Source organism: Boleophthalmus pectinirostris, unplaced genomic scaffold, assembly GCF_026225935.1.
Source record: "Boleophthalmus pectinirostris isolate CB_2022bp ecotype Guang Dong unplaced genomic scaffold, ASM2622593v1 HiC_scaffold_8, whole genome shotgun sequence".
Lineage (NCBI taxonomy): Eukaryota > Metazoa > Chordata > Actinopteri > Gobiiformes > Gobiidae > Boleophthalmus > Boleophthalmus pectinirostris.
This window is the reverse complement of record NW_026571515.1, coordinates 39,942,447-39,970,180: the sequence shown is the minus strand read 5'-3', so window position 1 is coordinate 39,970,180 and position 27,734 is coordinate 39,942,447. Positions and strand designations below refer to the sequence as shown.

The 27,734-nt window shown below is 38.0% G+C and overlaps 1 protein-coding gene across 1 annotated transcript in view; it reads right to left on the bottom strand.

Moving 5' to 3' along the window:
• hspg2 (heparan sulfate proteoglycan 2) overlaps positions 1–27,734 on the bottom strand; it is a 349,507-nt gene that overhangs the window by 202,623 nt on the left and 119,150 nt on the right. Inside the window, exons 2-3 of the mRNA XM_055166122.1 lie at positions 24,072–24,201; positions 20,187–20,240 (exon numbers count right to left, since the gene is read on the bottom strand). Of these exons, the coding sequence (XP_055022097.1) occupies positions 20,187–20,240; positions 24,072–24,201 (184 nt within the window). The remainder of the gene's footprint in view (positions 1–20,186; positions 20,241–24,071; positions 24,202–27,734) is intronic.

The following is a 27,734-nucleotide window of genomic DNA, read 5'->3' as shown; positions in this document are numbered from 1 at the left end:
TTGTCCAGTTCATTAAGTTTACTAAGTTCCACATTCCAAGACCAGACTGTGGTAAAAGTAAAGATTTTCAACAATGATGGTGCATGGTTAGAAAAGTTAATAGTATTAAAGTTTTGGACATTTAATTTTTCACACAAAGTTCAGCCCAAATATTACACATTGAAACCAACACAATCTGATCCCCCCAAACATCCTGGATCTTATTCGTTGCTCTTAGTTCATTTCATGTTTTATAGAAGTATCGGATTGGGACTCGGTATCGGTAGATACTCAAAATCAAAGGACTCGGACTTGGGGGCAAAAAAATGTGATCAGGACATCCCAAATTGCATGTATGTAGTCCTACTGTATCTGTCTTTTGTCGTAACTATGAGGACCCCCTTCGAAAACGAGACAGCGAGACTCTCAAGGGGCTTATCCTCCACACAAATAAATTCAAATTCACGATGGAACCTACCTGGACCACTGAGGGATTACACACGTACAAAACCTCAAGGTATTATAAAAGAAAGTACCATGATTTGAATGTCCTCACAAATGAAGTGTAATGAAATGCATCGTGACAACAGTACCGCGTTGTGACATCACCACTGGTCACTGTTTTGAGCAGCTGGTCCACATAACGGCGTCTCTGTCTCAACATCTGCGCCTCCTCACGTCACAGATCAATCCGAATCATGTTATTGGAGCAAAGATGTGATTAAAAGTCCAACAGCTGCACGTGGACGGAGAGGGACAGGGCCAGATCGGGCTGACGAGCCAAGGACAGATAAAAAAGTGAATTTGAACCAAAGACTAAACATAGCACAGTGAGTCCTTATTTAATCGAATGAGAATGACTTAAACGCTTAACATTAAATCTGCAAAATTAAATAAACGTCCAAAAGCAGTTATTGAGTCTGCTGAAGGTTTAAAGAAAAACAGAAAGTCAAAATCTAAAATCTAGTATTGCTAAAAAATGACTGAAACAAATGAACAAATGATGATCTTAAATTGTATTGCATTGTGTAACTTTTCTCTTGGGGGTCCGTCACCTGCTTGTTTCTATGGAGATGTTGTTGCTCTGCCTGGAATGTTCCACAGTATGACTTTAAACAGCTTTACTTAACAATTATTCAATTACAGGTGGTTTTATAGCTCAAAAATACTTCAAAAACAGACATTCTGACTGTGATCGGGGTCGCCTCTCCACAGATCTGACCTGTAACTGGGTTTGGTTTAGTCTCTGCGAAGTTAGAAAGATTTAATGCCAACAAAACTGTGAAACATTCAGACAAAGCAACAACATCTATCTACATAATATCTATCCATCTATCTAAAAAACAAAACAAAAAAACATGCATTCTGACTGTGCGTGGGGTCGCCTCTCCACAGATCCTGACCTGACCTTGCATTACAGTTAATACTGTATTTTATGCTAAATGAGCTCAAGCACTTTAAGTATAAACCTTAACATTTTGATTTCAGGGTTACTACTCGTTTTCACTGGCAAAATTTCAAAACTTTTCCACTTTTTCATGAGCTAAAGTGAATTTTCCATGACTTTACAGCACCTACATGTGTAGAATTGATCAGACTTTCCAGGTTAATAAGAAATGTTAAACCTTTCCACTCACCTTATGATTTGGTATTATAGTTTTTGAACATTCAAAATTCTGTCAGTGCATTTATCGTCGTCTTTTTTAAACAAAAGACCTTTAGAAATAGTCATAATAGTCTCATGAGAACTTAACAGAACGCTGTGTTGTGTGAAAGAGATACTAAAATTCCATGACTTTTCCAAAACTTTCACTGAATTTACAAAATTCCATTACTTTTCCAGGACTCCTGTGATTTGGTTTGAATCAAAATAAAAATGGACAGTGAATTTGATCAACATGTAACTTTTTTGGTGTTGTTTTGGAGTTATTAGCCTGATTCATCAGCCGGTTTCACTTCGTAGAAAGCGTCTGACCTCTCAGTGTTAGGATTCGTTCGCTCGACGGTTGGCGGGTACTTTTTTTATTTAACCAATCGCTGCTATTTGGTCGTGACGTATGTAATGCGCCTGTAATGGGGTTAACTGGTATATTAAGCTTTTCCCAAATCTTGTAGGAAGAAGAACAATAACGTCTTTCCCCTTGATAAAATTCACCAAACATTCTCGGTCTCGGGAATCGCTGATAACACAGAATGTCTGTCTCTTTGCTGATTGGCTGGTGCCTGAACTTGCACTTCTGGGGTTTTTGCGAACCGTCTAGTGTATTCTGATTCCTGACCTAGTCGCTGGAGAAATGAAATTGAGCGGAGACACTAGGTGGCGCCAAGCTCGCTAGTGGAGTTATGGCTTTGCCTATAATGTTCCTCAGAAGGATTTAAAGTTCTATCTCCATAGAGATAAGACACAGAAACATTTGGATCATTTAAGTCCTTGAATCGCCAATCTCTGCTGAGCTAAAGGTAAAGGGTGGCTGTAACTATGACATCACAAGGTGGAACAGAGCATTTTCATTTTGGAGATCTAGACCAACTAATAATGCAGGATGAAACAAAACAAACTCCAGGTCTGTTTTGGATGAGGTAACAACATTAAATCATGACTTAAAGCTCACAAGGGTAAATGCTGTGTATCTTTAATTCTAGATAAAGGCAACATTTTAAAAAGTATATATTTAAAAGTATTTCTACTACAGTGCAGACGCAGTGCAGTGCAGGGTTGACATTTTGGGTCAGTTCAGTGGCAAGTTAAAAATGTTAGACATTGATTTTTGGGAGTACATTGGCTTAAAGGAGGTACTTAAAGAAATGACTTGAGTAACTTAGTAAATTGCCTTGAGTGGCTAATTACTTTTAACCACTACATTTACAACTGGAGGCTTAGTGTTATTGTGTCTTCATTTTTTAAAGTGACCACTGCGCTCTGGTCTGGTGCACTGTGGGAGATTGAGTCATAAAAGCCACAGAACTCATTTCACTGTCCAATCACATCTCGAGAAAACACCAAAGGGATCTCCACTGCAAAAATGTGTTTGGGTATTTCCTTTACTCACACAAATGAAATGTTGACTTCAAATAGACTAATTATGTCACCATTTAACAGAGATGTGCATTTGTTAATTGAATTTTAACAGAATTAATTAAACTCATTATATCCTTTTGTACAATTTCAAATAATAGTACTTTGTCACTATTTAAATGTGTTAGGACAAGAATACAGAATCAGCACATTTCTTATTGATTAAAGGAAAATTACTACAAGTCAAATAAGCAAGTAACTCCAAAATTTAGATAAATACGATCATTGTTGCACCAGTCCATCTTTTTTTATAGTTTCGATACCGGTATTGATACTTTGGCCTGAATCATCGGCCGATACCTGAGATAAATCATTACCAGTGTGTGGCTCCACACAGTAGATCACAGAGGTGGGGACTTGCAGGTCGTGACTTGGACTTGAGTCAGACTTGAATCACTATTTTTAGGACTAGAGACTTGACTTGATAAAATGGACTAAGACTTGGGACTCAACTCGGACTTGAAGGTTAGTGACTTAGGACTTGACTCGGACTTGAGGACCAAAACAGGTTTTAACCAGGTCCAAGCAAAAATGAAACCAAAACTAATCCAAACTTTTCTTTCTGCTGTTTGATTACTGCAGATTTCATGACTTGCAGCTTGTAGTCTTCAAAATATAATTTTCTTTTTGGGGGCATTTATGTTCAGTCTTCTCAGTCGTCTTTATAAGATTGAGATGGAGATTTTGGTAAACTTGTTCTGTTCTGTTGTTTATGTTATATTTATCTGAAGAACTGTTCATATGTGACGTTAACAGTCTGTTGTTCTCTGTTCTATTGACTTGGACTTGAAGGTCAGTGACTTAGGACTTGACTCGGACTTGAGGCCTGTTACTTGAGAAGACTTGAGAAGAGAAACACTTTTAAATCTGAATTCTTTCTATTCTGACCGTAATGATTCACACTAAGACATTTAAAAAAGAAACATTTGCATTTCTACAACTCTTAAATACTCTATAAATACTCATATATATGAATATACTATGATTTTTTTAAAGTACAATTTATCTTAAAATTCTTATAAATTGTAAAAATCTAAGCTATATTTGGTATTTTGGTTTAAAGACTTGACATGACTTGAAGCTCAAAACAGACGACTTGGACTTGACTTGGACTTATGGGCCAGGGACTCGAGACTTGACTTGGACTTGGGCCTGTCTTTGACTTAGAACTTGACTCGGACTTGAGATCAAAGACTTGAGACTTACTTGAGACTCGCAAAAAGATGACTTGGTCCCACCTCTGGTATATCGGCTCAATCAGTATCTGATCCAGCAAATTTCCCTGGATCAGCACCGATATTCGATTAGTCAGTACATCCCTAACTATAATGCAACTACGTATCTTTTGCAGTATGAGTACAGAGGTCACTTGAGGTTCGTCACCTTCTTGTGTCCATGGAGATGTCACTGCTCTGTCTGGAATGTTCCACAGTGTGACATTAAACAGCTCTACTTCACATTTATTCAATTACAGGTTGTTTTATATCTCAAAAATACCAAGGAAAACAGACATTCTCACTATGAGTGGGGTCGCCTCTCCACAGAACTGACCTGTAACTGGGTCTGGTTTGGTCTCCATGAAGTTACAAAGATTTAATTCCAAACTGTGAATCATCCAGATAACATCTATCTATAAAATATCTATCCACCCATCTATCAGTCTTTCCCTTTTCTTTCTTTCTTTCTTTCTTTCTTTCTATCAGTCTGTCTATATATAGATATCCATCCATCTTTCTGTCTTTCTATCTATCTATCCATCTATTTGTCTTTCTGTCTATCTGTCTTTCTATGTCAATCTATCTGTCTTTCTTTCTTTCTTTCTATCAGTCTGTCTCTCACTCTTTCTGTTTATCTATCCATCTATCCATCTTTCTGTCTACTGTATCTATCTATCAGTCTGTCTATCTATCTGTCTTTCTATCTATCTATCCATCCATCTATCCATCTTTCTGTCTTTCTATCTGTCAATCTATCTATCTATCTATCTATCTATCAGTCTGTCTATCACTCTTTCTATTTATCTATCCTTCTATTCGCCTTTCTGTCTATCTTCCTGTCTTTCCTTCTTTCTCTCTCCATCCATCCATCATCTATCTATCTATCTATCTATCTATCTATCTATCTATCTATCTATCTATCTATCTATCTATCTATCTATCTATCTATCTATCTATCTATCTATCTATCTATCTATCTATCTATCTATCTATCTATCTATCTATCTATCTATCCTAACTGTCTTTCTGTCTATCCCTCTTTCAATCTTTCTATCTATCTACTGATCGGTCTATCCATCTTTCTATCTATCTGTCTTTCTATCCATACATGTAGCTATCCTTCTATTTGTCTTTTTTTCTGTCCCTCTTTCCCTGTCTGTCTGTCTGTCTATTTATCCATCAATCTGTCTTTCCTTCTTTCCATCTGTCTATTCGTCTTTCTATCTGCCCCTCTTTCTATCTTTCCAGCTATCATTGTTCTGTCTATCCCTCTTTCTGTCTATCTGTCAATCTATCTATCCTTCTATCCGTCTTTCTATCCATCCCTTTTTCTATCTATCTACCCATCTATCCTTCTATTTGTCGTTCTTTCCATGGAGAAAAGCGTTTGCTGTATCTTCCAACAGAAGTGACATGATGCATATTTTGTCTTTTTTTTTTTTTTTTTTTAAATGGACTTGATCCAGAAATTGAACTTTTGACACTTTGACTCAAGATCACAGATTACAATTTCAAGAAACAATAGAGCAACAATTGGACCTAAAATAGCCCCATCTCCAAAGCGACAGAAGCTCCAGATGTTTACACGTCTTTTTGTGTCCGAGACAAAGGGAATTCCCTGCGCAAGAGGGAAACGGGCACAACAGGATACGAGGGGAGAATGGAGGGACTGTGTTAAAGTACGGTCTCGTTTAAAGGAGGGGAGGAAGAGGAGGGAGGAGCGGAGAGGTTGAAGAGTCCACAGTATCAACAGGACAGGGACACTCGGAAAAGTAGCTCAACAGAGGAACTGAATTTCCTTCCCGCTGCCGCCCCGACCGGCTCTATATTTGGAAAAACCCACTGAACGTCTGCAAGCTTTACTCAGCTGATGGAGGCTTAGTCGAACAAAATTTGTATTAGTCGACTTTTTATACAGTTTAAAGGAGAATAAATGAGTGAGTTCAATGAAGGTGCACTGTGTAACTTTTCTAGGCAGTATGTCATCTACTTGTTTCCATAGAGATGTCATTTCTTTGCATTGGAAAAAAAAACAATATCTAGGTAAGTTAAAATGACATAAATTAAGATCATTTTACTTTATTTGAGTCGATTTAACTTGATAAACATTGTTGGGAGTAACGCGTTATAAAAGTAACAAATTACTGTAATGTGCTGCTTTTTGCTGTAACGCAGTAATGTAAGGCATTACACGGAAAAAAATACATATGTTTTACTCGGTACAAATGTCAGTAACGTGTGTCACAATGCTTTTTAATCTGGATTGAAGTGGTGGGTTCTTCTTCATACAAATTCGCAAAAATCACTGCGATATCAGCGAAAGGACCAACGCAGAACTCCGCGCTCCACAGAGCTAAACGCAGCTGACGCCCGATCGTGCTCAGGGGTTCTGTCAGGGGCAGTCCTAGATTCCAAGTTCTAGTCCAAGATTAGTCCTGGTTTAGTCTTGGTTTAGACCTGGTTTACTCCTGGTTTACTCCTGGTTCAGTTATGGTTCAGTCATGGTTTAGTCCTGGTTTAGACCTGGTTCAGTTCTGGTTCAGTTCCAGTTTAGTTCTGGTTTAGTCCTGGTTTAGACCTAGTTTAGTCCTGGTTCAGTTCCGGTTTAGTTCTGGTTTAGTCCTGGTTCAGTCCATATACAGCGCAAAAGTTCAGCATCTTCACAGTTATTTTGATGAGAGTAACTTAAAAGTACTGCAGTAGTCTTGTAATGCCTTACATTTTAAATACAGTAATATTGTAATGGAACGATTTACTTTGAAATGACAGGAACAAGTCATAAATAACACATTACAGTTTTAAAGTAACTCGCCCAACAGTGTTGATAAGTAAAATGATCTGCCAATGGAACAATTCAACTCTTAATTCAGCAACATTTGATTTTGTGTCTTATTTTAAGTGCAAAAAGTTGTTGTTTTTCTTATTTTTAGAGCAGCAAGATGTATTTTCATATTTCAAGTACAAAAAGTCTTGTTCCACTGGCAGATCTTTTTAACTGTCAAGTGAAATTGACTCAAATCATGATGAAACTTTCTTAATTCAAGTCATCTTAACTTGGCTGGATTTTGTTTTTTTGCAGTGTGTCTGAAATGTTCTAGCCAAGCTGACACAACCTAGTGCCTCCGCTCAATTTCATTTCTCTCCAGCGACTAGGTCAGGAATCAGAATCCACTAGACGGTGCTTTAAAAAGACCATGTAAACACTTAATTCCTAAGTAATTAAATTTAATCCCGAAGTAAGTGGGTGGTTTATTACAATTTCAAAGCCGAATTAATTCATTCCTGGATCATGTAAACGTTTATTCTTCTTAAAGATAATAGTGGTTGTTCAGTGCATGCTCCACGGGTCGCCTTTCCACCAGTCCTGGCTTTGGACTTTCATCCACGTCTCTTTGGATTTGTGAGTGGGATGTGGGAGTGGGCTGAGGTAGAGCAGCCTCACATTCACTTTGTCTTCTTCCTCCCTTCTTCGACACTCTTCCCTTCTCCTCCTCAGCTCACAGACGTAAAGCGTGATGAGAGAATTCTCCAGCTGCTGCGCAATTATCATCGGAACGACTGCGAAAAAAGTTTGGATCGTGTTTGTGTCCATGGGGTAACGACAAACCGAGGTGACAGAACATCCAGTAGGAGCTGAAGTGTGTGTTTTCTTCTGGTCGATGTAAATATGTTGGAGTCTCTGTCCAATCAGAACCTTCCCCACCCCCTGATACTGAGCAGAATTAAATAAAGACGATTTAACGTGTTTTCCATGTAAACCTCAATTCTGAATTATTACTTCCATCTAAACTCGAAGGAGAAGAATAATTAATTTGATCTTAAAAAAACATCATGTAAACGTGGCCAATGTGTGGTCATTCCTGGCTTGTTTTTTGCATCACATCATCTTTTAATGGACTCATAGACGCACATGTCTTTAGTCGATTACAGCTCTACTCCACTCAGAATTAAATTAGAGATAATCCCAGTCTAAATCTGCACTAAACCTCGTCTTCACACGATCTAAAGCAAGGCCTAAACCAAGACCAAACCAGGCCTAAAACCATATTAACGTCTAATATAATCGTAATAATCCAGGACAAAAACGGGTTTTAACCAGGTCCAAGCAAAAATAAAACCAAAACTAATCCATGTTGGCAGCAGGGGTGAATCAGTTATCATGCCAAAACACAAAGTCTTCACAGAATGACTTAATTACCCAATTTCCTTTTGTGCCAAGATCTTCTAAATAGGATCTTAGTTGAGTCTTGTTTTAATCCTGGATTAGTACATTTTGAGTAAGACAGTTTTTTTTTTTTTTTTTTTTTTTGAGTAAGACAGTTTGACAAGTAAATTAATGGATTTATATTTGTTGACTCTACATTTATTGCAAAATACAATTACAGTGACATCACATTCTTATGTCTTACAGCAGAAAGGTCTTATATTGTGCAAAATTGAGTCTTGGTAGAATGTTGTTACCTCCTCAAAAATAGACCTGGAGTTTGAGTAATCCTTTATTATTATTCTGTACATCTCCAGAGCTCAAAATGCTCTGTTCCTCTTTAACATCGCAGTGTCTGCAGTGATGCGGTCCCTGTATTGGACTGCTGTGGTGAAGAGGGAGCTGAGCCAAAAGGCAAAGCTCTCGATTTATCATCAGTCTACGTTCCTCCCCTCACCTATGGTCACGAGCTCTGGGTAATGACCGAAAGAACGAGATCACGGAGACAAATGGTCGAAATGAGTTTCCTCCACTCCCTTAGAGATAGGGTGAGGAGCTCAGACACATGGGAGGAGCTCTGAGTAGAGTCGCTGCTCCTCCACGTCGAGAGGAGCAGCTGAAGTGGCTTGGGCATCTGTTTCCTTGGGAGGTGTTCTGGGCGTGTCCCACCGGAAGGAGGCCCTGAGGAAGACTCAGGACACACTGGAGGGTCTATGTTTCTTGGCTGCTCTGGGAACGTCTTGGGGTTCACCCGGAGGAGCTGGAGGAAGTGTCCAGGGTAAAGGAAGTTCCTGCTTAGACTGCTTCCCCCGGCCCCAGATAAGCAGAAGAAAATGGATGAATGAATAGTTTTCAAGTTAACAGCTTCCTTTTACCTTTAGTTCAGTAGAGATTGTTTTTATTCTAGTGCTGAAATTATCCAAATTATTTTAACAATCTTTCAACAAGTGAGATGTACATTTATTGTTGTTGAGTAGTTTTTTAGTAATTGTATTGTGTTTGTACTGTGTATTTGCAGGCATGTCCAAACTATGGCCCGTGGGCCAAATGACCCTCAGACAAATTTTTCTTGGCCCTCAGGCTTCCAGGTGAATTGGCCCAAATTACCTTGCATCAATTAAAAATTTACTTTTTACTGCAAGTTTTTTGAAAATCTACCTTGATAAAGCCAGTATTTAATATTTAGTGTGTGGTTTTAAGGATCTTAGCATGAATAAAGACTGATGGCTCATTCTAAAGTGTTAAACATGCACATATTTCAATTATTCACTGTACTGAGCATCAGTCTACGGCCCTCGATCGGCATTCTGCTCTGTCTGTGTTTAGATATGTGGCCCTTGATGAAAAAGTGTGGACACCCCTGGTGTATTGTGTTGTACTGCGATTGTCCTTGTCTATTCTGTGTTTGTGTACAGCTTTTTGGCCAGCTGTAAAGTTTTTAAAGTGCTTTATAAATAAAGTTGGTAAGGTATGGTATTCTAGTGAAGGTGTATGTAGTTTAAAAACACAGTGGAGCACTTCCTGAATTACCACATGACATCACAAGGTGGAACAGAACCAAGTGCTTTCTGTTTGAGAGAAGAAAACAGCCTAAACATGCAGTGTTTGGGTGTTAAACGTGTGAATGAAACAAAATAAAACACAACTCCAGCTCTGTTTATGACGAGGATACAACATTATATTACAGATCAGAAAAAAGCGCGATATGGCCCCTTTAAATCAAACTACGCAATAGAACAGAAACGTCAGCGCTCCTGTATGATCAGATGATGCACAAAGCAAAACACTAGCTCTTTGTTAATCTGCGCATTAAAGCAGCACTGACCTTTATGTGGATACAAAAGCAAGGTAGTTTATGGTAAGCAGCTCCAATAAACCAGAGTAATAGGGAAGGCTCCAAGGCTCGTAATACCACTAAATATTTTCCCACAGGGCTGTCCGGATAACACAGAGGACCTTTGTATTCTACCATATTCGTAATATTAAAAGAGCCAAAACCACCGGGACTGCGAAATAATGTTGGGTTAAGATGGGGCGAGTTATAGCTGCAGTTACTCAAGTTTAATTTATTGAACGGAAAAAAATCCACTAGATCAGCATTAGCCATTAGGGTTTATTAATGATTAACTATTATGGTGAAGTAGTTACAGTAAGTACATGTGTCCACTGTGCTGTATCTGAGCCATCCTTATCAGGACAGATCATTGGCTACTGCAACTACCTGTGACTACCTGTTTGGTCAGGTGTATCGGCTGTTGGGTTATCTTATTGCTGCATCTATATAATAAGATATCAACAGGTAGTAGAGTAGAGTAAAGTAGGGTAGAGGTTGGGGGTGCAGGTTCAGATTTTGGCCCAACTAACTCTTCAGAACAGGGGTGTCAAACATAAGGCCCGGGGGCAGGATCCGGCCTTCCAAGACCTTTAATCTGGCCCTCAGCAGATTTTCTACTACAATATTTGAATTATATTTGTTATTAAAATATTGGTAATTTTCTGCGGCGCTCAGCATAGCAGCTCTTAAAGGACGAACGTTTTGACTGTTGACCGTGACACCCTCATCAACAAAATGTCCAAAATGAGAAAAGTGGAGCCGAGTGCAGGATTTCCCAAGAAAAATGGACTTATTCCTATTTACATACAAGTTCATGTTAAAACATTGTGTTGAAATTACATTTTTCTTCAAGTTTCAGGTTGTTCATAATATTATAATATTTTGTAAAAGAAAGAGTTCATCAATTAAAAAAGATTTCTGTAACAGATTTGTTTCTCTGCACAAATATTTGAACTTATTGTTATTTTTGGGGTTTATATGACATGAGTTTTCTGATCCGGCCCCTTTGGGATCAAAGTAGGTTGGATACGGCCCCCGGACCAAAATGAGTCTGACACCTCTGGTTTAGAACGTTGTTTCCTCCTCAAAAACAAACCTGGAGTTGTGTTTGTTTCATTCACATGTGTTTGGATAATCCTGCATTATTAGTCTGTCTACATCACCAAAGCTCAAAATGCTTTATTGCACCTTGTGATGTCATGTGGTAGTTTTCTAAATAAAATTACAGGAATATCTAGAGGTGTAACGGTCCATGTATTCGTGCCGAACCTTTTCAGTATGGGACATTCGGTTCGATGCAGGGCTGTGCACGGAGTGATTTCGCACAATTTGTGTGTGTCTACATTCCGACACTACATGTGCAGCTACACAGAAGACTCGGCTCTTTAATATTCATGAGGGAACTTGTCCATGATAGGGGCGGCAGTGTTTCCCACAGTGCTTTATAGTTAGGGCGGCCTCCTTCACAACATTTGCCCCTCGCCTTGACTATGTCCCTCAGAACCACATGAATCCTCTGAAAAATGTGAATCCTACAAACCGAAAATTGTGAAACATTGTTATGTCATGGTCCTCACTTTCGCCTTTTGCCGGCACAGAAAAATATAATGATTGAGCAAAACTTGTTAAACACTGTTAGTGCAATAATTTACTTTTTGAAAAGTTTTTGTTTACTGGTTACAAGGAATTTCTTTTTATAATATCTCATACATTTGTTGCTTATTTGAGAATATTTTATTGACTTATTAGTATTACCAAGCAGCACTTTGCATTTATTTCATTTTTCCTTTTGTATAATGTTAAAACAAATTGTTGCTTTAATAAACACACAAATAAACAACAAGTAAATGGTTTTGCATTTTGTTCCGATACTGAACTGAAAATAAACCAAACCCTGACCTCAAATGCGATCAATCAAAGCAATCAAAAGTGACTTTTGTGCAGTTACACCCCTAACACTATCACGTTCTCATGTCTTACAGCTTAAAGGTCCTATATTATGCAAAACTGAGATTTGTGAGCTTTTAGTCATGTTAGAATGTTGTTACCTCCTCAAAAACATACCTGGAGTTTTAGGTAAGCCTTTATTATTAGTCTGTCTAGATCTCCAAAACTGAAAATGCTCTGTTCTTCTTTGTGATGTCATGAAGTGGTAGTTTTTAAGTTAACGACTCCTTTTACCTTTTGTTTAGTAAAGATTGACAATTCTAGAGCTGAAGTGATCCAAATAACTCTAGTGAAACTGTATGGAGTAAAAAAAAAAATAAAACAAAAAACAGTGTACAGTTCATGTACTACCAGATGACATCACAAGGTGGAACACAGTATTTTCTGTTTGAGAATTCAGCCTAAAAACATAAGGTTTGTGTGTGAATGAAACAAAACACAACTCCATGTATGTTTGTGATGAGAAAACATCAGAAAAAAGCCTAATATGAAAAAATAAAAAAATAAATAATCATTAAAACAGTGGTTTGAGGAGTTCAGGAAATGAAAAATTAGATTTTTTTCAAAATATAAGAAAAAGAAATTGTGTTTTTTTTTTGTCGCCCAGCAGTACATTATATATACCACAAATATATTAACTATAACGTGGAGATTTACAAATAGAGATTTCAAGTCTTGTTTTGTAATTCTTAGTGTCTGGAGGCTGTGTGTAAATCTAGGCGATCGGTCTCAGTCACATGCTGCTAACAATATCCACCATAATGTCAACGGTCTAAAGTTAGCTTCAAAGCCACGCTATTTTTACACAGAAGCACATGATGTATGCCCCCTCTGATGTCAGCTCTCAACACCCCTGCCCAAACTTTTATACCACCCTGACGCAGGCAAACAGACACTTCAGCCATGTTTGATAAGACGCAGCTATTGTCAGAGCGAGGGCACTGCTTTGTGTCGAAACATCCAGGACACATGTAACCCGACACTGTGATACGAGGAGCAGGCTGCGTGAAGTCACTGCTGTGTTGTGTCACTTGTTGGCACAGTATTCACATCGAAATAGCAATAGATCGCGATATCTACTGTGGTCGATCTTGATGATAAGGCATGTGCATTTTAATCGGGTCTACAGCCAATTCTGTGAGAGTAAGAACGTGCGGTGCGGACGAGGATTTAACGCCGTCTTGTTTAGGAAAAAGGAGCCTGAGCCACAGAGCGTCTCTTTGTCTCCTCACAAGTTTTGACTTAAATCTGCACAATTTGAGTAAAAGTCCAGTCCCTCTCTGCCTCTCTGGTGCTCATTATAATCCAAGTTATGGAAAGTTTAATATATTGTACAAACTCATTCCAACATTTAAATGTGAATTAAATGTGTGATTGACTGAAAATCAACCAAAAATCAACAAAAATAGATAAAAAATCAACCAAAAATCGACCGAAAATCGAGATTGGATGGAGGGGAAAAAAAATCATGATTATTTCTTTCCATATCGTCCAGCCCTAATTCACAATATTAAAAGATACACTGTGGAACTTTTTGAGTCAAGGGTGTGGCAAGTCTTCATGCAGATGTTATTGCTTGCCTGGAATGTTCTATGTGAAACCTAATGCCTCCGCTCAATTTAATTTCTCTCCAGCGACTAGGTCAGGAATCAAAATACACTAGACGGTTCACAAGAACCCCAGAAGTTGTAGACTGGGTTCCGGCCAATCAGCTGTGAGCTGTGAAGCCATGACGTAAAACTCATCGCACCTGTCTGGGTCCATTTTATGGTACAGCACAACAGTAAACAAAGCGGTTAGGATGGATGTAGACAAAGACAGACATTTTGTGTTGGCAACGATTCCCGAGATCGAGGACAAAGCCGGAACAAAGAGAATGTTCGGTGAATTTTAACAAGGGGAAAGACGTTATTGCCCTTCTTCCTACAGGATTTGGCGCATTACATACATCACGACCAAATAACAGTGATTGACTAAATAAAAAAAAGTACTCGCCTACTGTCGGGCGAACGAATCCTAATGTTGTGACGGTTTCCAGGAAGTGAAACCGGCTGATGAATCAGGCTAGTGTGCGTGTGCGTTAGGTTTAAAACATTGTACAAACTCATACCAACTTTTAAATGTCTGTTGAATGCATGACTTATCGAATCGAAAATCGAAATCGATCACACATTTAATATGGGAAAAAAATCTTGATTCTTTTTTTTTCCATATCGCCCAGCCCTAATTCACAATATTAAAAGATACACTGTGGAACTTTTTGAGTCGAGGGTGTGCCAAGTCTTCATGCAGATGTTATTGCTAAAATCATCTTTCAGACTTATGTGTTTGTGTTGTTATTATGGACGCACCGATTCAGCTTTTTCAGTTCAGATTCCGATACTATAGCTTTAAGTATCTGCAATACAATAAGATTAACTGATACCAGTGCAGAGACTGAAAACAGCATTTATGTCCTTAAAACAAAAATAAAATAACACAAAATGGATCCAAATGTGTTATGGAACTGTTATTTGCTCAAATTCACAATATTAAAAGATACACTGTGGAACTTTTTGAGTCGAGGGTGTGGCAAGTCTTCATGCAGATGTTATTGCTTGCCTGGAATGTTCTGCAGTATGGCATTAAATATGTTTATATCCATGGAAACGGTAGGTGAATGAAGAATCTGCCCCGCTCACTCTACAACAACGTATATTTTTTTACGATCATAAATACCTGCAAATAAACAGATCCAAGAAAGAACTTTAATACTATACTGTGGAACATTCTCTGCAAAACAATAACATTTCCATGGAGACAAACAACTGGAGGAGCCTCAACAGGAAAAGTGACATTATAATTTAGCATTGAAATTACATAAACCATGTGAAGGGTTATAACTAAGAATCTATTTTTAGTTTCTGGGCTCATCACTTTGTCAGGATTTATGCCAGATGCCCTTCCTGTTACAACAAGCCACGAATGATTGAAAACTATTTTTGCTTTATAGTATTTCATTGGCATTTGTTAATTTTGTCTAGATCTCTTTAATTTCTGCTTGAAAATAGAAAGAAAAGAATTGAAATCAAGCAAAAATATTGGAAAAAGTCAAATCAACTATAAGACAAATACAAATAAAAACATCAAAACTTTACAAATACTCTGATAAGGCCATTAAGCCATGTTATTTCGAGGTCGTAAAAGTGATCAGAACCACTAGACACGCCAAATCTGGCTGACCGGGGCTGTAACGACGGACAGAATGCAAAACAATCTGTGCCCGAGCGTTCATTGTTGGCAGGGCTTTCAAGTGTTTCAGTGGCCGTCACCTCCGCCGCCGGTAAAAAGATGAAGGGAAGGAAGACATGTTTACGTCTCCAGACAAAGGCGAGCAGCGGTGTTATGACCAGAGCGGAGCGCGTTAGCCGGGAGCGAGAGGGTGGAACAGGAGGAAAAGCTATCATCAGTCAGGCCCGCCAACAAGAGACACGCCAAATACAAGGAGCGATGGATCCTAATAGTAGGTTTAAAGTGAACGCAAGGAAAAACAACGACTAAAACAGGAAAATATAAGTACACAAATAAAGTACAAACTAATTCTATAAAAGTCTAAAGGTCCTATATTTTGCAAAAGGGCCCGGTCAAGCAGAAGTAAACAACAAGGTCAAAACTTCAAGTTAATGCATCTGATATAAAAATGTATTGAACAGATACATATGTACTCTAGTTTATGAAACTGTTGACCTTTTTTCTGTACCATTTTTGGTTCTAAAGTTCCATATGTTTTAAACAGACCATGTATGAAACATGGAACAAAAATTATTTCCCAAATTTCAAAGACCTGAAAATCATGTCAATAAATGGATGTATTTCATCATATCTTGTGTTATTCCATCTTTGAACTGTTGAAGAAGGTACATGATTTTTATTTTTTTTTTTATGTATTTAAAATGATAAAAATTAGCTTGGAAGGACTGACATATTTTATAGTAATAGTTTCCTTTCATTTTGAAGTAATATTAAAGTATTCGGAAGAAAAAAGCAACAAATGATGTAAAATCCTGCACCTTCTACTTGTTTGTACAATTTTCCCTCCGTTACTTTTCCCTCCATTACCATGACCTTTCTTAATAAAAAATCTCATTAGTCAAAAAGTAAGAGGTTTTTCAACCTAATCTTGTACCATATGGTAGAAAACTATATGAAGCAAATATTCAAACCAGTTTGTTAAGGATATGTAAGTGAGAACCAAGAGTTATCACTGTTTGGATTTATTGCCCAAAAAGTGCTGCATATTTCATTCCCTCCGTTACCGACATGAGTTTTTTAATTTTTTGTCAACAACTTGAAAGAATATCACAGGTTTAACTTGACCCTGTTGGAGTGTAACTCTTTCCTACATTCTGATACTTTACTTATTTCAATAGTTCCTCTAGTTTCTGAATAAGAGACATTTGAATGTCAAAAATCTGCCCGTTTCCCTCCGTTACCACTTGACCGGACCCAAAATTTACTTCTGTGAGCTTTAAGTCACGTTATAATGTTTTTACCTCCTCAAAAACAAACCTGGAGTTGTGTTTTGTTTCATTCATTCATTCATGTTTCAGTAATTCTTTATCATTAGTCTGTTTACAGCTCCAGAGCTCAAAATTATGGAAGATAATTTGTACCGTTAAATGCTGAATTTTAAATACTGCTGAATTCACTTTGAATTTTTTAACTCTGAAAAAGAGGTTTGAATTATTGTTATTCTGAATTTGAGTTGCTGAAATTTTAAGTAAACTTTTTTCAGTATGTTTCAAATTCAAAATAAAAAGTTCACCTGTTAAACATTCAGCACAGATATTTTCAAGCCCTCAAATTCAACAGTGGAAATTCAGTGTGAAATTCGCAGTGGAAATTTTCACAGCGTGCCAAGGCAAAAGCAATCGATCCTGTATGAGCGAGGAGGACAGAGGCTGTTTCCTATTGGTTGTTCTCATCTGTGGGCGGGGTGTAAAATTAAGAAATTAAAGAGATGAGGTTCTGATGAAGTTAATTCTGACCAATCAAATCACTTCACTGCATCATTTCCTGCTGAGTTAGATCGGAAAAATTGCTTAGGCCTTGACATCTTGGATCTTTGCTGCTAAATTTTCACTGTGAATTTTACACTCTGAATTTTGAGTGTTGAATTTGAGAGCTTGTGCTGTAAATTTAATAGGTGAACTTTTTATTTTGAATTTGAAACATACTGAAAAACTACACTTACAATTCAGAATACAAATAATTCACAACTTTTTTTCAGAGTGAAATATTAAACACATGAATTTTGACTGTTGAGTTTGAGGGTCTGAAAATATTTGTGCTGAATATATAAGGTGATTTTTTTAATATATTGAATTTGAAACACAGAAAGATTGGCAATTCTAGTGCTGAAATGATCCAAATGACTCTAGTGAAAGTGCATGGAGCAACAAACATGACATCACAATGTGGAACACAGTATTCAGTATTTTCTGTTTGAGAGAAGAACTCAGCCTAAAAATACAACACGGTTTGAGTGTGAATAAAACAAAACACAACTCCATATGTTTGAGATCAGGAAACATCAGAAAAGTCTAATATGTCATTAAAAGCAAATTAAAAATTAGAAAATTTTGAAAATATAAGGAAAAAGAAATTGTAATTTTTTTTTTTTTTTCCAAAAACTTCAAAGCGAGAAATTCAGTGGCATTTAAAATTCAAAATCTGATGAAACAAATGATAATCCAGACAAATGCTCAGCTCCAACTTGTGATGTCATGTAGTGGTAGTGTTCCAGTTGATGCCCACCTTTGACTTTTTGTTCAGCAGAGATTGGCAATTCCAGGGCTGTTATAAAAAAAAAAAAAAAGTGATTCTATTGAAGGTGTACGGAGAAGAATTCAGCCTAAATCTGGAGGGTTAGTGTGTTAACTCTTTCCTCCTTGGACGGATAGTAGGAACAACCCATACATATATAACTAGGACTACCCATAGAGCATAAGTGCATAAAAGAAAACAAACTTCCACAAGTGATTATAAATGATTTTCACACTCATGAACTTAATTGAAACACAGACATATTTGTATCTCTGGAAACCTTAGACTCTCAACTCTTTATTTCTGGATGTTTAAATGTGATTCAACTCATTTACAGGTTTATAACAGCTCACTGAAAATGAGAGTTGACCTGGTCAGGTGCAAAATAAAAAACAAAAAACTACAATCAGCATCTCATATATGCATGATTCTGAGTACTATATTCATAAAAAAAATAAAATAAATATGTTTATCAAAGTATTTAAACAGATTTCATATCACCAGATACAGAATAACCAAGTGTGCACCTGTTTTTACCTGTTGTTCACCTGTGTGCACCTAATTATTTTTTTCCATTTAACTTATTCAACTAATTGAACTTATTATAATATCTAATAATATAATAATAAAACTCTTTCCTGTCAGTATGTGTCCAGTATTTGTCATGTTGGTTACTTTCTCGTGCACAGAGCTCCACATAAGCATTTGTTTCTGTAGCAATTCTGTCATACATCTCATCTTGGAAAAAAAGACTGAAATATTTTAAAGGACTCGTCTGAGCAACATCCAGATTTCAGGGCAATTTTGGTTCATAATCGAGTATAAAGTCCCCGATAGTTTGGATATCACAGGACTCCATACAGACGCATCAGCTGCATTCTCACCTTCATAAGTTTCACTCCCCGAAAGTCCGTCGCTATCGCTGTTTTCCACTTTATAATCAACTTCATCATCACTTTGAAATCTATAAAAGTCATTTTTCTAAACTTATCCATAAAATACGTCACCTCCTCATTATTTCTAAAATAGTGCGCCGCAATCTTTCTACTGCACGTGTTTTGTGTTGTGTTTTTCCGGAAGTTACAATCGTCACTACTTCAATTAACTTCGGAAAAGATCGGCGAAAACGTATCCTGGAATCCTGTTGGTCAGTCTAGTGTGTGTTGTAGTGGCCCCCACCTATCACAGCCTCTGTTTAAAACTGTGAAAAACCGAGCTGTTTGTAATAGTCGTCAAATCACGTCTTTAGTGATACAGCGGAGGTGTCAAAAGACGTCATTAAGGAAACAAGGGAGGGTCGTCAAATGTCGTCTTCATGGGGGAAAGAGTTTAACATGTGTGAATGAAACAAAACACAACTCCACGTCTGTTTGTGAGGAGTTAACAACATTATAACAGAGATCAGAGCGTCACATGGGCCATTTAAGAAGAAAATTGCTCAAAAATAAATATTAAACAAGACCAAAACAGAACAAAAACTGCCTACACCAGATGAGCCAAAACAATTAAGGAAACAAAAAGCACAAATTTGCAAAGAAATTAAGACTAAACCAGGGCTTAAGTGACTGAAATGCGAAAACAGGACAAAACAGGTCTGCAACAGGTATGACTTAAGACTAGAATATTAAACTAAACCAAGTGTAAAACATGTTTAAAAAAAGACCTCTAAGTTGATCCAGAAAAGTCTCATTCCATTGTCGTGCCTTATTTGGTTACATTTGGCTTACTTTGTGGTTCTTTCTTTCATGGGCAAGTAACTGTGGAAAATGATGCAGAATCTGAGAGTGCTCTTTAAATCCTGAGGAAGCCAGGACTTAACCAAGACTAAAACAGGGGTAGAGTTACTAGACGGACTGAAAAGTATGCAGCAAGACTAGCAGAACTAAATAAGGAACAATATGTCTGGTCCAAAACTAAAATGGAGCTGAAATAATCAAGGAACAAATTCGAAGGGCAAATTCGAAGATGAAACTCAACGGAACTAAACCAGGACTAAAAAAGGACTAGTACTGGTATCTACACAAAGTATTTCAATATTACAAAAATACTTGAGGTCATTTCAGTGTGTGTAGTGGATGCATAAAGGATTGGAGAGATGAGTGGTCTGAGTTTGTGGGGACTTACTTGAGACAGCCGGGGGCCAGGGGGTGCTGCCGTCATCCTCTCCACTGGGCAGATCTGTAACGCAAGAAGAAGGAAGTGAGGTCAACAGACAAGTAAGAAAAAGTTTAGATACATAGAAAGTGCCAAGTAATAAAACTGAAACATGGTATTTTATCATTTGTATGGGATGAAAGTCAGTAATGAGAACAATATTTTAAACATGTTTGTTGCAAGTAGGACTGTCGCGATAACTGCAAAAATTTATCACCGCTGTACTAAGATGTTAGGCCACCGCGATCACCGCACGTGACCAACGTGACCTGACCCAGAGTCCTACACAGGTCCATTTTTAGAGACACGCACCCGCCCGGACCTGTTAACATTCCACTCGTTACCTGCCCGTGCCCGTGATAACCCAGGACTAACTCAGGACTAACCCCGGACTAACTCAGGATTAACCCGGGACTAACTCAGGACTAACCCCGGACTAACTCAGGACTAACCCAGGACTAACTCAGGATTAACCCGGGACTAACTCAGGACTAACCCCGGACTAACTCAGGACTAACCCAGGACTAACTCAGGATTAACCCGGGACTAACTCAGGACTAACCCCGGACTAACTCAGGACTAACCCAGGACTAACTCAGGATTAACCCGGGACTAACTCAGGACTAACCCAGGACTAACTCAGGACTAACCCAGGACTAACTCAGGATTAACCTGGGACTAACCTACGACTAACCTAAGACTAACCTAGGACTAACCCAGGACTGAACCAGGACTGAACCAGGACTGAACCAAGCTGAACAAAGGACTAACCCAGGACTAACTCACAAGTTTTCATTTGTGCTGCTCTGGTGGGAGGGGCCACACACAGAGGCACTGGAGACACTGCTATGCTAAGCGACACAGAAAATTACCAATATTTTAATAGGAAATATAATTAAAATATTTTACTAGAAAATCAGCCGAGGACCAGATTAAAGGTCTCGGAGGGCCGAATTCGGCCCTCGGGCCATATGTTTGACACCCCTGGCTTAAACAATCAACCAATGCCTGATATTAACCAATACCAAAAAACAAAACCCTATTTATTTCCTTAAAACAAAAATAAAATAAGACAAAGCGGATGCAACTGTGTTATGGAGCTGTTATTTATCTCTCAGTTAATTACAGGACAGCTTTGTGTAAATAAAAGTTAAAATATTATGAGTCTTTCTGGGCTGATTCTATGACCAGGAAATAGTCTAATATCCCAACCAGAATATTGGCTGAATTGGTATTTGGAAGCTGATATTTGATCCAGCAAATTTTTCAGTAACAGCGCCGATGTCACTTCTTCCCAAATGATAAACTCAATACAGTAAATAGAAGTTAATAGTGATGGTACAAGATCTCGTGAGACAAAATTGCCACAAGATCGAAGAAGAGAAAGTGGTGTGTTTACATTTAGACTGGACAAAAAAGGGTTACACTTTGGTGAGTTACTTCTCTTGCCATTCCAAAAAGCAGCACTAGATTGAAAACAAAACTATGAAATGAAATAAATGACAAAATTGTGAGGCCAAAATTGGAAACTGAACACAACTGAACCAAACTGTTAGGAATTATGTTAAAATCTCATCTTGTCTCGTTCTTGTGGACCCAATCACGTGGAAATTTTGTCTCATCCCATAGAAGTTCATTTAAGAAGTTTTATCTGGTACCACTGAATCTGATTTTAGATGAGCAGCGTCTCATATATCTTAGCTGTAAACATGTAAGGCAGGATGGCAGGATTGCACAGTGAGGCCTTTGTGTGCTGATTCACGAGTTATTAGGAGGTTACAGGAGTTTGTGATTTAAACAAGGACAGCGAGCCCCTTAATGGAAACTCTAAGACAAACCAGTGTTTACGGAGCGTCTTAGTCACCTAAGTCACAACAAACAAGGAAAATCCCATCTCATCTACTGAGACCGAGCCATTCCTAAAACAAATGACTTCAGAGATGGTGGTGGAAGTGATGTGACGAGTTGTTGTCCCTCAGGAAAAAATGATCCATTATAATATTAACAAAAGAGTGAAAGTCTCAGATGACATGTTTGAGCACGTGTTTTTTCCAGTAGTAAACTCATATATATTAACAGTAGTCCAGAAAGCGTTAATTAACTCATCTGTGCAAACTTTGTATTGATAATATTGTTTTTTTTAATCAATATAATTCCACAAAGTTCCTACGAAACCAATGATACATGCACTATAGCTACTCTGATTGATGAATGCTCTGATGTCATTTTGTTGTTAATTTTGTTTAATTTTGTGACATTAAACTCTTTAAAGGTTCATGTACTGTATGTCAGAGAATGTGTTCAACCACACCACAAAATCTGCATTATTTTACCAATCCCCAGTCTGAAAAAAAATCTGAAAATTCATCTGAAATTTGAATGAGGTACCGTATTTTTTGGACTAAAAGTCACACTTTTTTTGCATGGTTTGGGTGTTTCCTACAATTTATATTCCAGTGCGACTTATATTTTAAAATTTTCACACTGAGAGCCTGAAGAGGGCGCTCTAGGCTTGTGTGTCACTATCTGCTGTTCATATTACTCCTGTACCACTGTAACTTCACTCTACTGCGCATGTCTCCTGCAGAAAGAGCCTCTGTCCTGTCTGTATCATGTCAGTCGATCGCAACATTACTTCTGCACCACTGAAAATGTTAAATTTAAGTGACTTCAGTGATGACTGAAACCATCCTGTCGGGATTCAGAAAGGACGGTATAATTCTAACTGGAACTGATGCTGAGTTTGATGCGGCGCTCTGTTTACCTCTGGAAATCGCCAAGTTGCTCAGAAGTGACCCCAAGGATGAAGAATTGAATGGATTTAGTGATTTGGAGTGAGATGGAGAGTTTGGTAAACTTGTTCTGTTCTGTTGTTTATGTCATAGTTTATCTGTTTCATATGTGACGTTAACAGTCTGTTGTTCTCTGTTCTATTGTTATTACTAGAATTTGCCTTTCAACATGAAATATCGGTTCCCGGTCTCTGATTTTATCAAATAAAATTTTCTCCCAAAAAGTGCGAATTAAATATGTTTTTTTGGCTGGTGCGACTTAAACTCCGGAGCCAGTTATAGTCCAAAAAATACGGTAGAAGTTAAAACCAAACTTCAGGAGGATTGCCATGGAAAGAAACGAGAGTGATGCCAAACTATGGAACATTATTCTATTATTATTATTATTATGGAACATTATTTTACCAATCCATAATCTGAAAAAAAATGTTGTTTGGAGCAGAAGTTAAAGCCATACTTCAGGCGGCTTTCCATGGAGAGAAATGAGAATTATGCCAAACTATGGAACATTATGGCCAAACAACATTTCCATGAAAACAAGCAGGTTAAAGCCCTCCTCCAGGCTAAATATGAGAGTCAATGTTAAGATCACTGTAAGAAAGCATGTTTTTCTGTGTCTTAATGGGAATAAAAACATAAAAATATGCATTTATTTTTGTTTGTTCCTTTGAATTGCAGTCTTTGCAATCTGATACTTGGCCCATTTAAAGGTGCATTGTGTAACTTCTCTGGTGGAGGTCAAACACTTTTCTAAATGGAGATGTTGTTGCTTTGTCTGGAATGTTTCACAGTATGGCACTAAACTAAAATCTTCAGGGAGACCAAACCTTTTCTAAGTATTCTTGAGCTATAAAACCACCTGTAACTGAATAAATATAAAGTAGAGCTGATTAATGTCATACTGAGGAACATTCCAACCAAAGATTTGCTCCCAAATCATTTAAAACCTACATATCCTTCTTTTCTTCCCTTTTCCTTGCCAAGTCTTTATACTGTAATTCAGTTCAAAGCCTGATGTTGAGTATAATTACTGTGGTTTGTGGTCACTCGGCTGCGCACTCACCTCCCGAAGCTTCATCGGCTGCGAAGTCCTCATCATCGTCCAGTAAACCGTGCGACGCCTGCACCCTTTTCTCCGCCTCCAAATCCTCCGGCACCGGGACCTCCCCCCACACCTTGGAAGCCCGGGACACCTACCACAAACAAAGAAAGGAGAGATTTAAAAAGGGCTTAAAGGACGGGGAGGGGAATCGTAATGTTTAGTTTTACACTTTATCTCTGACAAGTTCTTTGAAAAGAGCCCAGTGCTGTAAAACGTTACGAAACCATAATAGGAATGATGCATGAGCGTACAAAGATAATGTCTCTAGTTAAATTTTACGACGTGCTTTCATTGTTGACAGTGACCTACATACAGCGCTGGCACACTACCAGTTGGCAGGCAGACAGATCAGAATGACAACATGATGGATCTATTTAAAGCTCCTATTTTATGCTTTGACGTGGCCTTTTAAAATACTATTTATAATGTCTGAATATATGGAGACGTGAACATTCCGTGATATGCTGAAAATTAGTAGGTCAAATTGCTACAAATTAGTAATTTTATAATGAAAACAAGAAATGTCTGGACAATATCACAAGTCCAATGACGTAGCGAAGCCTTTAAACAGCTACTTCAGTTGCACACATTGAGAGTAGAACCCAAAACTAGGGATGGGTATATTATAATCGAAAATCGAAAATCAAATTTGTTTGTTTTCCACAACATGAAATCATCGGTCAGTGTGGAGACGCACTGGGGGCTGCCGGCATATCTCCTGCAGTACTGAGTTCATTTGCGCATGTTCCCGTGTTTTGGTGTGTTTCGCTCTCAGATGGCTCTACATGGTAGTGATTGATCTGTGGTTTGCGAGCTTCACCTGACAGATTTTACACTGAACATTTAACAAAGTAAATGACGACCATACGGAACTTTTACTTGCTTTCTGCATTGCTAATGCCGCGCGAAAAGTTTTCTTCTTCTGTTATTCCGGAGCAGCCTCTACACTCGGCCTAGTCTACCGCGCCTACAGGGAGTTTTACAGTCTGTTAGCGCCACCTTCTGGCCGAATACCGTACATGAAATATTGTTTAGGAAACGTCTTTATTCGAAATTACTATTCGATATTCGAACGTATGACGAATATTCGACTATTCGAAAATCATGTCTCATCCCTACCCAAAACATCTAAAAAAAATCTAGAAAATAAACAGTCATGCTCTGTAATGAAGGCAAATTTTACGTTTAATTAAAGAACTATTTTAAGGAGCTCATATCACGCTATTTTCTGATCTGTGTTATAATGTTTGCTCATCACAAACAGACCCGGAGTTGCGTTTTGTTCCATCCACACATGTTTAACACACAAACCCTGCAGATTTAGGCATGTTTAGTTCTTCTTCCCTCAAGCGGAAAACACTATGTTTCAGATAATACAGGAAGTGCTCCACTGTGTTTTAAACTCCATACACCTTCAGTAGAATCATTTGGTTAATTTAAGACCTGGAATTGCCAATCTCTACTGAACAAAAGTTAAAAGGTAGTGGTTAACTTTAAAATGACCACTTCATGACAACACAAGATGGAACAGAGCATTTTGAGCTTTGGAGATGCAGACAAACATGTGTGAATGAAACAAAACACAACTAGACATGTTTATGATGATGTAATAACCTTCTAACATATCTTAAAGCTTTCAGGAATCCATTTAGTGTAATATGTGACCTTTAAATAAGAAAATACTGCATTTTTTGGACTATAAGGCACTTAAAATCCTTAAATTTTCTCAAAAATCAACAGTGTGCCTTATAATCCGGTGCACCTAATGTATTAATTCTGGTTGTGCTTATTGACCTTGAAACAATTTTATGTGATACACAGTGCTCAAAATGTTTTAGTACGACTTTGGTAAACTACGAAACCACACTGCTTGACGGATTGTCAGAGCATTATGACTACTGTAATCAGGAGCCTTGTGTCCTTTAGTCTGACAGAAGCTGACCACATCAGGGCACAAGAAGCTAGCAGTTTTTTCAGTGCTTATAGTTTATGCAAATGAGCCATGTGGTTTTAAGTTTTGTTTCTGTAAAACGTAAACAAATGTGGCAAAGCTGCATTAAACACGTTATTACTCAATGTATATTTGTTTTTTTTTATTTCCAACGAGAACGACTCAAACTTAAATGATTCATCCACATTCACATTCATAAGACAGAGAGACAACGCCGGGCGAATTACACCACGATCTGCCAATGGATCCTGTTCAATCCTATTTTAGACCTGGTTTAGACCTGATTTATTCTTGGTTTAGTCCTGGTTTAGTCCTGGTTTAGACCTGGTTTTAGACCTGTTTAGAGTTGGTTTAGTCCTGGTTTAGTCCTGATTTAGACCTGGTTTTAATCCTGGTTTAGACTTGGTTTAGACCTGGTTTTAGTCCTGCTTTAGTCCTGGTTTTAGTCCTGTTTTAGTCCTGCTTTAGTCCTGCTTTAGTCCTGGTTTTAGTCCTGGTTTAGTCCTGCTTTAGTCCTGCTTTAGTCCTGGTTTTAGTCCTGCTTTAGTCTTGCTTTAGTCCTGCTTTAGTCCTGGTTTTAGTCCTGCTTTAGTCCTGCTTTAGTCCTGGTTTAGACCTGGTTTTAGACCTGGTTTAGAGTTGGTTTAGTCCTGGTTTAGTCCTGATTTAGACCTGGTTTTAGTCCTGGTTTAGACTTGGTTTAGACCTGCTTTTAGTCCTGCTTTAGTCCTGCTTTAGTCCTGGTTTTAGTCCTGCTTTAGTCCTGCTTTAGTCCTGGTTTCAGTCCTGCTTTAGTCCTGGTTTAGACCTAGTTTAGACCTGGTTTAGACCTGGTTTAGTGTCCGGTAATGAGTGGAATTGCCGAGAAAAAAATAAATAAAAGAAAAAGGGATATAGCCCAAAAAACAGGAAATTATCCCCATTTATTTCAACCAAGTAACTATAATCCAATTACTACTCATTGAAACAGTAACTGTAACTGAATACAATTACTCATAATTTGTACTCTGATTATGTAACTCTGGTACATGTAATCTGTTACTCCCCAACACTGACCCCTACATATCAACACATAAGCAGATACATTGGAAGAAACATCAGAATGAGTAACTTTAAAATGTGGGCCTTGGGGTTAAACTGACATACCACATCTCCTCCTCTTCCTCCTGCTCCTCCTCTTCCTCCTGCACTCCTCTACACTCTCTACCCTCCACCATCAGGAGCAGTGTCTCATGGAAAGATTGTGTCACCTGCCGGAGCCGTGCGAACGCCTCAAATGGAACACCTCGGAACAGGCTCTTAAATACCTCACTGTGATCTCTGTGTCATTTAATGTGCCACTGAACGGAGCAAAAGAGAAGGAGAGACAGAGGGAGGAGGAGAGGAATCCAATACTGACAAATGCCCCGGGTGACGGCGAGGTACAATTTCACTTTAAAAGCGCCCTATACAACTTTATCGTCACCTACTTGTCTGCAAGGATACAATACTGCTTTGCTTTAAAGTACGGCCTTAAACATATCTTGCTTTTTTTTTCTTCACCTCTATCATTTTTTCAGCAATATGATATGACTTGAGCTGTAGAAGGTTGAATTATGAACTTGTACGACACATTATAGACACAAACACACTACTTGTATTTGCTGCAATCTGATATTTCTTTATTGCAGCTC